The 14,236-nt window shown below is 43.1% G+C and overlaps 2 protein-coding genes across 2 annotated transcripts; both read left to right on the forward strand.

The window, feature by feature from the left end:
- The first annotated feature begins 1,385 nt into the window (after nucleotides 1-1,385).
- Nucleotides 1,386-3,858, forward strand: LOC129617140 (WD repeat-containing protein 3-like). Its single transcript, XM_055532527.1, has 8 exons — nucleotides 1,386-1,745; nucleotides 1,931-2,092; nucleotides 2,185-2,411; nucleotides 2,465-2,597; nucleotides 2,660-2,905; nucleotides 2,985-3,153; nucleotides 3,289-3,408; nucleotides 3,470-3,858. The coding sequence occupies exons 1-8, from the start codon at nucleotides 1,386-1,388 to the stop codon at nucleotides 3,856-3,858; spliced, it is 1,806 nt and encodes a 601-aa protein (XP_055388502.1).
- A 2,574-nt stretch (nucleotides 3,859-6,432) lies between these two features.
- Nucleotides 6,433-7,098, forward strand: LOC129617141 (uncharacterized). The gene has a single exon (XM_055532528.1). The coding sequence runs from the start codon at nucleotides 6,433-6,435 to the stop codon at nucleotides 7,096-7,098; it is 666 nt and encodes a 221-aa protein (XP_055388503.1).
- Nucleotides 7,099-14,236: the final 7,138 nt, after the last annotated feature.

The raw sequence follows: 14,236 nt of genomic DNA on the forward strand, positions 1-14,236 counted from the left end.
ACCAATGCATGTTAAAATTTTGAGAAGAACAGGACCTGTATCTAAAGGACCTGTACCTACAATTCCAGGATGGTGAAGGGATATCTGCGATATCGGTTTGATGACGAGTTTGGCGTCGTCACGTCACCAGAATCAAACGTTATTTTGGATGCTTCGGGGGCAATCGCGATTACGGGACGAAACGAATTTCTGTCGATGTGGAATCCGCGCAAGTGCGCGCTCGAGAAGAAGTTCTCGCCTGTCCAGAGCGAGAGCTCGCCGACAACAGGTCCAGTCACGCGTGTTTGCGCACATCCATTGGAAAAGAATATTGTTGCGGTTGGCTATTCCGATGGATCTGTCAGACTTTGGGACACTGCTGCACCAGTTCAAGACCAATTACTGACGTTGCATGGACACAAATCTGGAATTGCATTTTTGGAGTTCAGTCTTGATGGACACATTTTGGCGAGTGGAGGTTGGGACACTGATATTGTTATTTGGGACATAGTCGCTCGATCGGGTTTATTCCGTCTTCGTGGACATCGAAATGGTATAAGCTGTTTGAGGTTTCTTTATTCTCCTACAAACAAAGAGGATCCTACTCCCACCAATACGATTGTGGATGATTCAGTTGATAACAAAAAGAAGAAACGATCCCGTTCTGAATTGGACCAGCGCGAAACTCCCAATTCAGAATCCGATCAGACTTTTGTGGAATTTACTAGAGCACCTTGTTTATTGATATCCGGCAGCAAAGACGGAACAATCAAAGTATGGGACTTGGCAACACAATGGTGTATCCAAACTGTATTCGACACATCGGGGGAGGTTTGTTCTTTTGCCGTCAATCCTATACAAGTAAACACACTTACGATTATCTTTATTCCTTCATTATTATCGTTTCTCTATTCAGACTCGATTGTTGGTGGGATCTTCAGATCATCAGTTAAAAGTTTTCAATCTGAACGTTTCTCATTACGGGGATCCATCATCTCACCGTGTTCATGATGGTCCCTCCGAAGTGCTCATGGATGAGGATCCACAAGAACAGGCAACTGCACATGTGATCGAGCTTGTCGGAGCAGTTAACAGACCTCACGGTCGGGGGGAGAGCGACTCAGCTTTTATATGCAGTCGATGTGGATGATCTGGCTAACGATGTCAGAAGTACGTGGAGTGATGATAGAAGCGCTTTGTTAGGACGAGAATTATCGGGCAAGACTCCTGAAGAATTCGCGACTCGAAATGGAACGATATTAACGGGAACAACGTTTCAAATCTCATCTAGGAACAGCCGGCAGGTGATTTTGTTGTCTTGCCCAACAACTAGAGCCATCGAAATTTATAGAGAGTTCACTCCGGATGAGCAGCAGAGGAAATTTAAGAGAAGACGACGGAGGGCGATGGAAAAATTGAAGAAAAAGCAGCAACGATTAGAAGAAATAAAGGAATTTTGTGCAATGTTAGATACAAAGATAAATCAGGGAAAAAGGACAGCGTTGGGAACGACGTATGAAGCAGAGAAGGAAGCCTCTTTGCTGCAGTTACAAAACCTGGCGATAGAGATGGACGAGTTGAGGAAAGACAGTCAAGAAATTGTCCCAAATGTGTCTGATCAATTTCAATACATCTTCACATTTTATCTGAAGAAGAAACCATCATCGCTTGACTATTGCAATCTGAATTGGTCTCTTCTTGTTGGATATGGCGACAATTCTATTGATGTCTTCACACTCCCATTAGATCAGCTCTTGGTTCGAAAGGTGAGGATAGCGGAGTACACTGGCTGGTGATATCGATGTTGATGATGTATATATCGATGTTGATGATGATGATGTATATCTCGATGTTGATGATGTATATTCGATCTTGATGTATATACGATGTTGATATTTATATATCAATAGCTCTGTTTCCCATCAACTCGTGGTTCATTTTTTCTTTTCAGGGCCCACCAGCGAAAATCACTGAAAGTATCGACGAGTCCAAATCAACAGAGGAGGTTACTCTGAAGACCGTCCACCGTATCAACAGATTGGGACATTCTCAAGGGCCACGAAGTGTTAGCGTTAGTCACGATGATGGATTGATACTCTCACTTGCTGATAAGGTGAGTCGATATTATCGACTTTATGGATATGACTTCATGGATATTATCGACATTTTCGAGAATCCTGTTTTACAACCATTATCATTTTGTAGAGTATCCATATCTGGAATTGCGATAATCATCGACTGATACATCATCTAACGGCTCCAGAATCTGTAACATGTGGATTTTTTATCGCTGGCAATTCCCACATTGTTGTTGGAACATCAAAGGGATCTCTTTTACTCTACGATATTCAAGCTTGTACAATTACTGATCAACTGGATCATAGTCATGATGGATCTGTCGTTGCAATGGCGGAGCATCCGAAGAAAACAGGGTCAGAATGAATGGTGACTAATTGAAACTATAAATGTTGTTAATCTTGTTTAGATTCGCAACTGTTTCAACTGACAAAGTCCTTCGTTTCTTTCAATTTCAAATCGTCAAATCGAAAGACACTTCAGCTCAAACAGTTCGTTGTAAACAAATTGGAGATTCGAGTTTGATGGATGAAGGACTCGATGTGAAGGTGACAATGCTATCGCTGTATGAATCTTTTATGATTTCTCCATTCTTCTTTTGCAGTTCAGTCCAAATGGAAAATTCGTTGCAGTCTCTCTGTTGGATTTCACGATTCAACTGTTCTATGCAGATTCTGTAAAACTCTTTTTGACGTTATATGGCAATAAGCTTCCCGCCCCATCAATCGCTATTTCGTCAGATTCGACATTATTAGTCAGCGGATCTGCAGATAAAACGATCAAAATTTGGGGAATGGATTTTGGAAATATCCAAAAAAGTTGGCATGCACATGATGAGGGCGTCACGCAGGTACAACCAAATTGTCTATTGTTATCTCACTAAACATCACAACGGAGTTTTACAATTTCATATTCCTGTTCCTGTTTAGGTTTTATTTCTGAAGGATACACATTACGTTGTTTCTGCTGGGAAGGATTGTCTTGTTAAAATTTGGGACTCTGATCGACGGGATCTGATCTCACAATTATCCGGGCATGTCAAACCCGTGACGTGTTTAGCTGTCACCCGTTTGGATGGAGATCGAATTATTGCTGGAGGTAAGAAAATTGGGACTGAATCATCAAATAACTCGTCCGTTGTGTTGCAATCATGAGCTCTTGTTGTTATTGTTGGGATACTCTTGTCGATGATTGTTCGATGGATATTCGTTTGATGATGTTCTTGTTTCTCAGGATTGGATCGATCGCTTCGAGTTTGGACAAGAACTGAAGATCAAATATTTGCCGGAGAGGAACAAGAAAAGATTCTTGAAGACAAATTAGATCGAGAAGCTGCAAGAGCTGACATGCCTGGTAAGATTTACATCATTCAAGTTTGATGTATTTCAAATGTATTCTTAATGTCTTTGATCAGCTGGAGGAGGATTTGGGGCTCAAGAAGTGGTTATGACGAGACCGACACGGCGCACTGTGGAAGCAATTAAATCGACAGAACAACTGATGGAAGCAATAGATGTTGCAACAAAAGCATGGAAGGAGCAGGTTGAATATAAAGAAGCTTTGGCAACGTGGACATCATTACAAAAACATTCCGGCAATGAAACATCATTGGGAAAATTGGAAGGATCGTCCAAACCAATCGCTCCGTCATCGAAAATAGAAATGAATGGACTCTCACCTCATAGATACCTCTTCAACGTTTTGACCACGTTGACGATTCCACTCATGCACGAAGTTGTTGTTGCGTTGCCCTTCAACTTTGCAGAAAAGGTAAAACAGTATTTGGGAAATGCCTTACCCTGATTCCTCGCAGTTGCTACTTTTCGTCGGATCGTTTTTGAAGGCTCTCTCTAACACATCTGAAGCGGAAACGGCTTTCCTTGGTCTTCATTCTATTGAGACTGTGGCGAGAGTTACACTCTTAGCCATCCATCTTCATTTAAGGCAATTTTTATTGTCGCCACCCCATCGTGAATCTCTGCTCCAAATCCATCAATATCTACGTCCTGCATTGTTGAAAGAAAAGGTGAGAAGCCCCGGTGGGTAGAAATGAGCAAAACGACTCTTCTTTTTTAGGACCGGCTCGATTTCAATCTATCAGCTTTGCACTTGCTGCTGAAAAGATCTAAAGAGAATCAAGCAGCAATGGCGTTCTTTCGGTGATTGTAAATTCTTTTTACGACAAAAAAACAATTGGACAAAACACAAAAAATCAGGCAGCAGCGGCAATCAGCTGAGAGCTCTTGAGTTGTTGGTCAGCAGCACCAATGGCATTAGACAGCCCTAACATCGTTGCTGATGATAAGTTTTGGACCTGCAGGAGTTTTCTCAGGAAATTTGTTACATTTCTGAAACGCTTTTTTAGCTCAGAAACAAAACCCGGTGTAGGTGCAAGATCCAGAGGACTCTTTTGTGCCTGATGAAGATCAATCAAATCATTCCGCACATTCTAATATTTCTTACAGAATTCCTATGATTGAGAGCAGACAAAATCCAAAATAAGGACTTCTGTAAACCAACTATCCCTCCAGTTGATGGATAGCGTCTGGATTCAACTAGAAAGACTTCTTCCATTGTTTGAATGGAACCAGACATAACAGCCAAATGCAATAACGTGTTTCCTTCCTGAGAATCAAGAGAGTGGATTCAGATTGTCACTCATTCCTCACCTTGTCAAGTCGCAAATGAGGGCTGTATGTGGAGGATCCACCAGCCAGCCAACGGGCAAGATCCGTTCGAAGAGCGCCAACCATTCCGTGCTCGATAAATTTCTGATGTAGCGTTCGTCCAGTTTCCTATACAAACAGATAAACAGATAAACAAATAAAAGAAAAACACTTACTGGATCAGCTTCACACTGAATCAGTCTTTCAATATAAGGAAGCAATCCAGATACAGATTCATCAAAGCTTCCATGACCTCCATGTTCGAATACAACGCGGTACAGTTGATCTAGTGCTCCTACAGCATCCTTGTCTGATCTAACATTCTCGCCAGGCTCATCGTGCGCCGTTTTATCAACCGAAGCGATGATTGTATAGAGAAGCATCGATCTTGTATATTGACCAGGTACAAGATTGAGCTCGGAAACAATATTGTTGCCTGGAAAAAAAAGAATGGAAAACATTAAGAATGGAAAACATTGTGACGTTTCGAACTCACAGGATTCCATTTGCTGCCAGGGTTCAAACTTAAACAGATGGGGCTTCATGGGTTCGTGGATTGCCGGCTTCGCGTGAACATAGCCAGGCAAAGCAGAACCAACAGGTCGAGGCTGCTGTGACAGAAGTGGTGGTTGTTGTTGCGCTGACAGAAGTGGTGGTTGTTGTTGTTGCGCTGACAGGAGGGGTGGTTGTTGCTGTTGCGCTGATAGGAGTGGTTGCTGTTTTGATAGGAGTGGTGGTTGTTGTTGTTGCGCTGACAGGAGGGGTGGTTGTTGTTGTTGCTCTGACAGGACTGGTTGCTGTTTTGATAGGGGTGGTGGTTGTTGTTGTTGTTGCGCTGACAGGAGGGGTGGTTGTTGTTGTTGCCCTGGAGGAGGTTGTTGTTGCGCTGATGGAGGTTGTTGTTGCGCTGGAGGAGGTTGTTGTTGCGCTGATGGAGGTTGTTGTTGCGCTGATGGAGGCGGGAGTTGTGGTTGTGCTGAAAGACGCTGAGCAGCAGGCGCTAGGAATGGTTGTGCGGGGGCAGGTGTTGGAACACTCAGCTGAGCATCCGCAGAAGAAACCTTTCTCCAACTGGAACGAGGTTTTTGGGAGACAAATTGTTCTGGTTCTAATCCACCAAGCTGAGCTGACTCAATGGGAGTTGCTGAGCGCCCAAAGGAAACAAGAAAAATAAAGACGAAGACGGAAACCGCGGGCACCCTGGAACCGGACATCTCTAACAAAGGCGCCTCACGAAAAACGGCGGGCTGTTCGATTTTAGCGACTGGCAAAAATTGGTGGTCGTCAATTAAAGCATGAATGTGGTGAGCCTGATGCACCAGAATTGCCAGAAAGGGATGGCACCGTGATAATTCTTGGTATCCTTCATCGTCTCGAGGGAATAAATAAGGGAGTCTTATTGGGTTTCACAAACCTACAAGGTGGATAAATTTGGGACATTGGTGATTGATTGATAGGGATTGTTACATTTTTGAAAGAACGGCCACTTCTACACAAATGAACAAATATTAGAACATCTAGTCCCCATATGTTATTCCTTTGTGTGGTTTTGATTGACTTGAGAATTCTGGGACTTCCCAAATTCCACGTCCGTTATCCCATTTCCCTAACCCCACTTCCCCACGTCCCTAATCCCAGTGCCGATCCCTAGTCCCAATTCCGACAGTTCCGTAAGGCTGGAAGATTCAAGTTCTGTGACTGTAGGCAAAACATGCGCCGAGTGGCCGTTTTAGCCACCGGATTGTTCTTTTTAGTCCTTGCTCAGAGCGAACTGCAGAATTCGAACGTGCTTGCATTTGGCAGTTGTGCAAAACAGTACAAGTCACAGGAGTTTTGGGACACAATTTTGAATGTTTCCCCTAGAGGATGGTTGTGGCTTGGAGACGCCATTTATGCAAGTGAGATTCAGTTGTCAATTTTTATTGATTGCACTTCAGATTGCAGCTCACCGAAATGTATCGAAGAAGGATACAAGTCTCTAGAGTCGAACTCAGACTATAAACGTTTCAAAGAACAGATTCCCTTCATTGATGGGACTTGGGATGATCACGATTACGGAGTCAACGATGGGGGAAAGGAGTTTCAATACAAGGCTGAGTCGCAAGGACTCTTCCTCGATTTTCTCGATATCCCAAAGAATTCGATGAGAAGGACTCGCGATGGTGTTTACTCGTCTCGTGCATTTTCGATCAGTGATTCCCGCAGTCAAGTCAACTTGATTTTGCTCGATGTTCGCACTCATCGGGAGCAACCTTTGATCGAGAGTCTTGGACAATATTCTAACATTCCATTTTCGAGTGTCATTGCTGCAGTCCTTCGGATGTTAACGTCTTTGATCGGGTACGAATCCATCGTCAGTTCATTCTTTAGTTTATAGACAGATAAGAGATATTTATGGACAGATGATTATCTCTCTAGTGTATAGATCATTGATCATAGAAGAGTCGTTGGTTTACGCATTTCTTTCAGTGGACGAGATTCTTTGTTGCAGAGTCGGATGGGACCACAGTGCAGACGTTCTTGGAGAAGAACAATGGAAGTGGTTTGAGGAAGAATTAAAAAGATCAGAGTTTCAAGCAACAGTTGTTATTTCATCGATCCAGGTTTGCTCCATCTGTTGGGTCTTGATGCGTTTGTTACCTTATAGGTGATGACGAGTATTCCAGTATTTGAGTCTTGGGGACATTTTCCGAGGAGTCGCCGTCGCCTATTCGATCTAATCAAAACTGTTCGTCCGCCGGGATTGATCTTCTTGTCGGGTGACGTGCATCTCGGTCAACTCAGTGGTGAACCAGTAAGTCTCAGTTTCGAAAGACTTCAATGATGGGATCCTACTGTTCAGGATTGTGTTGTTGAATACACATCTAGTGGTCTCACGCATTCTGTCCTTTCGAAACCGCTGATGGGAGGAGTCCTTACAGATATCATATTCCCGCTCTTCCAGCATAAATTTGGGACACACCATCCGCCAAATTCAGAAGTCGATCGACAGAACCGACAGTTTTACGAAGCTCGCAATTTCGGAACACTCGAATTTGTCGAAACGACGCCTGCCCACCTGCAGGTTATTGGAACAATCCATGACATTGAAGGACGACCCAAGCTCCGGGTTGTTCAGGATTTGCACAAAACGTTGGATTATTCATGCCTTGATCGAATTCCTCCAGTGATTCCTAAGAGGTGATAATTATATTTGTGATAATTATATTCGTGATAATTATATTCATATCGACTCCAATTTTTATCTTTTCCAGAACACTTTCCCAATTTCTAATATTCTTGAGCATTGATGTCGGTTTAATTCTTCTAGGATGTTTTGTCGTTTTCCTCGTTCTCTGGCTGTATTACGCAGCAGTTAGGCGTCTTCTACGAGCAGTGCGCCAACCTAAGAAGAGGAGAATCATCGCACCCGCGACACCACAAGAAGGAGAGGCAACGCAAGTACAACGACAGCCGAAGAAAGAAACTGTTCGAAAACGCAGATAATCATTCATGACACTCCAGACTTTTTTACCTCCGCCCAAACTCTTGACACTTCGTCGCACTGTTCATCAGTGACGGTCGATATATCTATCAATGATTATCTATATATCGACAATTATCCACATGTTCATCGAATTGGAAGAATTGGAGTGAAATCAAGCGGTTTAACGGGAGCTCGACCTTCGTTGATGTAACGCTCGACATCGATATATTTGAACGGCTCTTCTGAGTTTCGATCCATCAATGAATTCTCACCAAAGAATTGTTGAACACAGGATTGGCATAGGAACAGCGTAGTCGATCCATTAGATTGTCCCAAATCAGAGTTGACTGATTGTTCCAAATCAGGATTGACTGATGCATGATCGTGTACATCATGATTTCCTGATTTGCGATGGTCGAAGGACTTTACTGGAAGCGAAATACGACGGTGTGTCCCAAAATCGAGATCAGACTGACACAGTTGGCATCCCAAAGCCTCTTTCCACCATCTTCTATAGAAATCTCTCGACGGTAATTCGATTCCACAACCATGCAATTTCCCAAATTCCTATAAAATCCAAACAGTAATCCACAATGGAAAGTCACTCACCTCCATATACGGAAGCTTCATGCCCCAATACCAAAGTGTTGCTCCGCAATTCTTCAAGATCTGTCCAACAATTCGCGTTAGAAGAGTCCCACAACTCCGTTGATCACGACGAACAGTAACAATCGTAAAATCACTCGCCACTGTCCCAATAACATAGGTGAATGTCGATGCGACAAGTTCACGTGTTTCCTTGTCCCAAAGTTCAAACGAATACATCCTAATTGGTGGAAAGACTTCCGGACTGTCGACATCGCTTTGATTGATGAGCACAGGAAGTTGTTTCCCACTGAACAAATGATCAACGTACTCGACCTCACGACGGCGAACGTTCTGTCCCAAATTAATCATTCTCTCTTCTGTGAGGCTTTCAAGTATGTCACGCGAAGCAACAGGAACCTTCAAATCACTGTCCATGTCGTCTGGTTGACGAATTTCAAGGTCGATATTTCTGAATGCTTCTCCACCACTTTCATGACAAACAAACCACCACAGAATTTCAGAAAGTTCTTCAGAAATCCACGTTCCTCCCGTTCGCTCTAAATGAGACAATCGCGCCAATCGAAGTGATTCAGGAAACGCGCGATTGACAGACAAACGGAACTGTCCCAACTGCTTCCGAACTCGTTTGCTTTTTAAGAAATTGATTTCTTTACTTGAAAGATCCAAACAGAATCGGATTTGAGACGTCGGGCAAAGATAAACGTTTCCATGCGGTAAAAAAAAACTTCCTAATGGAGAGTGTTTGTATGAGAGAGGACGATCAAGACTCACCCAAACAGAGTATTTTTCTCGCTTGCTGAATCTGGTTTGGATGGATTCTATGGGGTCGACACTTCCATGGAACTGTCAGTGTTGGCTGGAAAGAATGTTCATTGAAGTCAACACGAGCAAGAAATCCATGAGAAACAAAAGTGTCTTCATCCTCCCATTGTGGCGTCAGTCTGGGACTCCAAAGTACGTCATAAACGAATATTTGCTCGGGCCATTCAGACATTGGAGAATCAGGTAAAATGCAAAATTGTCTCGCAAGAACACCGAAAAACCGATGAGCCTCCAGAAATGATTCAACGCGCATCATCGTTGGGGGCGGAAATGCGAACTTGACAGAAAAGACGCTTCGGACATCATCAGAAAGATTTTGATGAGACATTGTGTTATTCAATATTTGATCACTTCGAGATGCAAAACATTCAAGCAGAATCGAACGATGCTCTTCATCATTTTGTCTTCCACTCAAAATGGAATTTGATTCGTCTTTCTTAGCGCTTTTCCATTCCCATCGAAAGAACCCAAGATTCCATCGTGGAGCTTTTTCTTCTACCCTCTGACACAAAGACGTCCTTCCGAGTTCATCATGCTTCAAGGGGGTTGCTTTCAAAAAGAACGTTTCACCCCCATGATCCTGTTCATCTGACTCCCCCACTTCAAACCAGCTAAGATGCAACACGATAACATTCAGACTAACATTGATGGATTGAACTATCGGATACGCGTGGCTCATGTTAACAAATGATCCTGGTCCATCTGGCAAGTCAGCGTCTTATCTTATTTTGTTACGCAACTCCCAGTTGGGACAGAGGAGTTTTATCTAGTGACTGAACACGAACCTTCACTCGCTTCTAGAGTACATCCAGAACCGCTTCCTCTACGTTAGAGATTCAGTGACTGTTTCAGGTTTATCCCCTGTTATTGCTCTCTGTCGCGGTTTGTCTCTAGTGATAGCGAGTAGCCGCTTCCAGAAACGTTATTGAACCACTGTTCTCTCTTCGGTTTGCTGGTGATTTGTTGGTGTCAAGGTTGGACCTGTTTGTACGTTCTTTGCTCTGTTTCCTTAATTCCAATGCACTCTGTTGAACGTGCTGTTGACAGCAACAACGATGACGTTGTTGGGAATTGTCGTACTTTGACGTTCGCATCGGCGCAGAATATTTTTCACTGGGGATGTTGAAGCGGTTCAAGCACGCTTTTGTGGCTTGCTAGCAAGTTTTCTGAGGCTGAATGCCAAGAATTGGAATGCGTATGCTTTCCAATTGCGGGCGTTCCTTATTGGTAATGGACTGCTTGAATATGTGTTTCCACCACGTAGAGAGGACGGACTCCCGATTCGTCATCCTGGCTGGACTGAAGCGTATTCCCATATTGCCACTTCAGTCATGATGCTGTCAGTGAGTGAAGAACTGCAACATGAGATCGAGGATTTGATGAATCCAGCTGAAATCTTTGAAATGTTGCGCAAGAATTACGCGCCACAGAAGACGTTTTTAATGCATGACTTGACTCATGCTGAAAGGTGCTGATGTTGAGATTCATATCGAAAACATCGAGCGCATCTGGAGGGAGTACTGCTCATTAACGCCTGCAGCAGATCAATCCTTATTTGTTCATCTGTTTTTGAGAAGTATATTTGATGCTCTGCCTTTGATTCATTCCGAGTTCATCGCAAAGCATGAGTCCGAATATACGGTTCAAGAAATTGCGCAAGCGATGCGTAATGCAAAACAAAAGCGGAAAAAAGGCCAAAGCTATTTTGCACGGTCCAGTGCACCACAGCAGCGTGGAGGAATCGGAGGAAACAGGAAGAATCGGAAATGCAGCTACTGCTCCATCCAGAAATGAACGAGTCTTCCAATGTTTTCATTCTGGCGAATTTGGTCACAAGAAAAGGGATTGTCCCATAAAAAAGAAAGGGGAAGATGCTCAACGACGCCAAGGTGGGAAGCGGTCTGCAACGTCACCGTTTGCACTCCATGAATCTTACTTCTCTGAGGATGCCGAACCGTCGACTCCAGCAAGGACTCTTGTTCGTGTTGCTGTTAATTCCAACGGCTTTTGGATGATGTGCCTCAACGACAACCTACCCCCATTTCATGATAGCATATCATCAGGACTACGGCGGTTTGTTGTCCGGGAGTCGAAAAGATTTGGATAGAAAATGAAAAAGGGCTACTGAATGTGGATAAGTGCAATGACGTCCTAATGACAAAACGGGTCATCTTCGCGCGTGATAAGCAATGTTGTCCAAGATTGGTCAAATCAACAAGCAACAGTTCTGATTTTCAATGATTCATATGCGGAAAAATCGTTTTTTTTTTTCTTCTGCCAATCCTGGAGAAAGACACTCTTGTTGATAAGAATACAAACGAAACAGACTATATATTTGTGTTCTGTTCGACGATGCACGCCCCAATCATTCATCTTATCTTTTTCAGAATTGACGATTCTTGTTTGTTATCTCTTGCGGTGAAGACATGATGTTATATCCGTTTTTGACTCAGAATACGGATGATAAAGATTTATTCAATGAGTTGGAGTTCCATTAACAAAATTGACTCCTGCTTTGTCTCAACACGTTCCAGAATATCTTGAGCTGCCAAAAAGAGGATAACACCTCTATTCGAGTTGCCAATGGATTTGTGGTCCCCGTGCAGGCTGCTGGTCGTTTGCCAGGAAGTATTGATGATGTTGGGTTGCGCCTGACTTTGTAACAAATGTCACTCGCACGCTTGTGTTGAGGATTGGTTGGTGGTTTAGTAATAAACTTGGATATCGAGACAAAATGCGGAATTTGCACTCTGTCGAGGGCACAACTCCGGGATACATCATGCCAAATACTTGTAGGAACTCACCACAGCATTGAAACATGTGCATTTTAAACTCACACGAATTTGGATTGTTGTAGTATGGCGATTGTCTTGATCTGCGTTTGCATTCTTTTGATTTCAAGAGTTGTGCGCTTTCATTGCAAAGGTTCCAGAAGTGGAGCCCGGTGACGAACAGATCACAAAATTCTCTGTTGCCGAAAAACAGAAGATTAAGTTCGCAACACGAAGGGCCCATAAATCCTCGAGAAGGTTCATAATTACAGAAACGTTGTTGAGATCGTGAACACGTGGAAAGCTCTTGAAAGGGCAAAAACCCATTTATTGAAACTGCTTTTCTCCATTTTTGAATTTGCATTCATTTCTGCTTCATTTATCCAACTCTTGCAAAATGTACCGTCCAACCACTGTGAAGAACGACTGAGGCGGAAGAGGCTTGTCCGACCTTTATGCAACGTGTCTATAAATGCTTCAGGCTTCTAGTCGAATCATAGATTGCCGTGGCGGAGATTAAATTTCAACCAGAAGCACCGTGAAGAGGCAATTGGGGAATTTGATGCAGAATGAAGCATGCGTTATGCCACATTTCAGACGCGGAATTTTTACGCTTTAATCAGAAGAAATGGCGCTTATTTTGACGCTTATTTCAATATGTGTTTTCATTCTTATGATGCCTCAGATGCTTTTGTGTGCAAGTTTTGAAGACGTCTTTGCAAATCTGAAATTTCACAAACTTGGCAATTACGAAGACGACTTATCCTGCTTGGCGCTCATGCAAGCAGGAGTTGTTGTGAAGCGATTGAACCCAAAGAAGGCGTTGCATCTCCGAGCCTTTTAGAAGTGGAGCCCCGTGAAATTCCAAAAAAGCAAGCTTCTTGAGTTCGATGTTGTAAATTTAGATTTTGGAAGAGCCAAAACACCTGCGCCGGTGCATATATTTTGCCCTCACAAAATTGATGCATTCAAGGACCTAGACGAAAGTGGGAAGAGCGAAACGACGCGGGTGGAAGTTTCATCAAATCAAGAAATCACTCTGGTTGGTGGACAGCGAATTCAACTCACAACTGGATCCCATATCGCAAGCTTTATTGAGTGGACAAAGCAAAAATGTATCAGAGCAGACACAAATTACTTCCGAAAGAAGATTACCGAATTCTCTGTCATAAGCTCAGATTCGCAACCCGAGAGGACCGCTTCATGGAACCCCGCAAGGGTGTTCTTATCTGATTTCAGAAAGTATGTTGATATCGTGAACACGGTGAGAGCTCTTCAGAATCTCACAATGAGATCTGCTTTTGTTTGAATTTTTTCATTTCTGCTTCAACGACTCTCAAAAAATGTTCCGTCCAACCATCGTGAACAAATCAGATCGAAGAGAAGTACAAATTAACTCAATTCATGTTTTCTTTTCAATTAATGATCTTCATCAATGATGGGATGGAAGATGTTGAGATGGTCGTTGGTTGATTGAAGTAGATGAACTAAATGTCGAGTGAACGAAGGTTGAGGAAGAGCCTTTGTGGGATATTGTCTTGGCTTCTCTGAATTTTGAATCACTGGTTTTGAGTCGAGATGAGCTGAGTTGAATGTTGTTCTAACTCTTGAAGCAAATCTTGGATCCAAATGTGTGGTGGAATCTTCAACACAATTCTGAATTTGCGGAAGATGTTGCAACACGAAGATACTTGGATGATCTCAAGTTAACAAGATGTTCTCCATGGAAAATGACAAAGTCGACTTGTAGTCAATTGCGTTTCCAAGTGACGCATCAGCGAAAGAGGTAAGCGGTGCTTGTTTGAGCTTGTTGAGATTCTTGGAGGCAGAGAAGTTGAAGGTTTTGG

The sequence above is a fragment of the Condylostylus longicornis genome, unplaced genomic scaffold (assembly GCF_029603195.1).
Source record: "Condylostylus longicornis isolate FDR11 unplaced genomic scaffold, ASM2960319v2 ptg000420l, whole genome shotgun sequence".
In the NCBI taxonomy this organism is placed as follows: domain Eukaryota; kingdom Metazoa; phylum Arthropoda; class Insecta; order Diptera; family Dolichopodidae; genus Condylostylus; species Condylostylus longicornis.

What these genes read in the sequence shown, in the direction of transcription:
- LOC129617141 (XM_055532528.1), top strand. Translation starts at nt 6,433, where the DNA reads ATGCGCCGAGTGGCCGTTTTAGCCACCGGATTGTTCTTTTTAGTCCTT.
- LOC129617140 (XM_055532527.1), top strand. Translation starts at nt 1,386, where the DNA reads ATGGAAAAATTGAAGAAAAAGCAGCAACGATTAGAAGAAATAAAGGAA. An exon ending in TACTCTCACTTGCTGATAAG is followed by an intron (nt 2,093 to 2,184) that starts GTGAGTCGATAT and finishes ATCATTTTGTAG; the next exon opens with AGTATCCATATCTGGAATTG. An exon ending in TGATGGATGAAGGACTCGAT is followed by an intron (nt 2,598 to 2,659) that starts GTGAAGGTGACA and finishes CTTCTTTTGCAG; the next exon opens with TTCAGTCCAAATGGAAAATT.